The sequence below is a fragment of the Sinocyclocheilus anshuiensis genome, unplaced genomic scaffold (assembly GCF_001515605.1).
Source record: "Sinocyclocheilus anshuiensis isolate Anshui unplaced genomic scaffold, SAMN03320099.WGS_v1.1 scaffold1893, whole genome shotgun sequence".
Taxonomy (NCBI): domain Eukaryota; kingdom Metazoa; phylum Chordata; class Actinopteri; order Cypriniformes; family Cyprinidae; genus Sinocyclocheilus; species Sinocyclocheilus anshuiensis.
The window spans coordinates 509,336-510,892 of NW_015539822.1; the positions used below are offsets into that span (position 1 = coordinate 509,336).

Here is a 1,557-nt window from a genome sequence, read left to right on the forward strand (position 1 = left end):
GTGTGTGTGTGTGTGTCTGTGTGTGTGTATCTGTGTCTGTGTCTGTGTGTCTGTGTCTGTGTCTGTGTGTCTGTGTGTGTGTCTGTGTGTGTGTCTGTGTCTGTGTGTGTGTGTCTGTGTGTGTGTGTGTGTGTGCGTGCGTGCGTGTGTGTGTGTGTTACAGGTGCAGAGCAGGTTGGCACGGTGCAGCTTGCGATCAGTGCATTCCTTCACCTGACTGTGTTCACGGAGCGTGTGAAGAACCCGGGCAGTGCATCTGTGAGCGTGGATGGACGGGAGTGCGCTGTGATCGAGGTCCAGAGTCCTACAGGACTTTATATAGGAGCATCAGATGAACATGCATGGCCAGAATTCTTTGAAATAGATTGATTGATTAGATCTTTCCTCAGGATTCTTCTTTGATTACTCAGTATTGTCAGAGAGAAGTGCTTCAGCATACAGCAGCTGTTGTGTGAACGGTGGAGGTGTGCTGTGACAGTAACTGTGTGAATCTGTTGTTTTCTCTCAGAGGTTCACCGGTGTTCTTCAAAGCCCTGCTCGGGAAACTCTACCTGTGTGGAGACCAGAGGAGGAGGACACGTCTGCCTTTGTTCTCCTGCATACACAGGGGAAATCTTCCAGCTGAAGAAAGGACCGTGTTCAGCGAACAGGTAACTGATTCTCACTGAAGCAGAGACGGAACAACAGACTGTTTCCTCTGTTAAACGTCTGTGGAGTGAAAAACTAGTCCGAAAAATCACTCACATAAAGATGCTATTGAGCTGAGATCATTATTGACTGCATTGATCATCCTTATTTGATTTTACAAAGACATCGAATGCTCATTAATGAAGCTACATCAGTTGCTCAAGCGTGCAAACCTCTGATTAGATGATAACATCACATCTTTACACTTAAACATGTCTGAACTTCATTGCATTAGATGCAAACCAAGTGACACTGGAACACAAATGATGCTTGAGCTGTTTTTATTTTGAATCAGCTGATCTGGAGGTGATTTTTCAAGTCAAGTCACATTTATTTCTATAATGTTTTATACCATACAGATTGTTTCAAAGCAGCTTCACAGTAATAAACAGGAAAATAGCAGAATCAGTGATGCAAACTTCATCAAATTTCAAACAAACTCAAATTCTGCTGTAAAGCAGACAACAGTGTAGTTTTTCAGCTCAGTTCAGTTCAGTGTTGGTTTAATTCAGTTCAATAACAGTGTCAATATTGCAAAATTCATCAATCATGAAGGAAATTTGATTCAGCTGTACAGCAAACACAACAGAGTCATTATTCAGATCAATTCAGGCCAAAAATCGGTGTTGAAGTGTCTAAGACTTTATAAACAATATGTTTATTGCTTCATATTTTCAAACTACATTTGTGTAACATTTTAATTAAAAAGTGTCACTTGTTTTGATATTTTGCTATGTGTGACCCTGGACACAAACCCAGTCATAAGTGTCAATTCAAAATTGAGGTTGCTGCATCAGGCTGAATAAATAATCTTTCCATTGATGTATGGTTTGTTAGGATAGGACAATATTTGAAAATCTGGAATCTGAG

At 40.9% G+C, this 1,557-nt stretch overlaps 1 protein-coding gene across 1 annotated transcript in view; it reads left to right on the plus strand.

Moving 5' to 3' along the window:
• LOC107684190 (protein delta homolog 1) overlaps positions 1 to 1,557 on the plus strand; it is a 7,905-nt gene that overhangs the window by 1,641 nt on the left and 4,707 nt on the right. The window contains exons 3-4 of the mRNA XM_016480400.1: positions 164 to 294; positions 509 to 650. Coding sequence (XP_016335886.1) covers positions 164 to 294; positions 509 to 650 — 273 coding nt within the window. The remainder of the gene's footprint in view (positions 1 to 163; positions 295 to 508; positions 651 to 1,557) is intronic.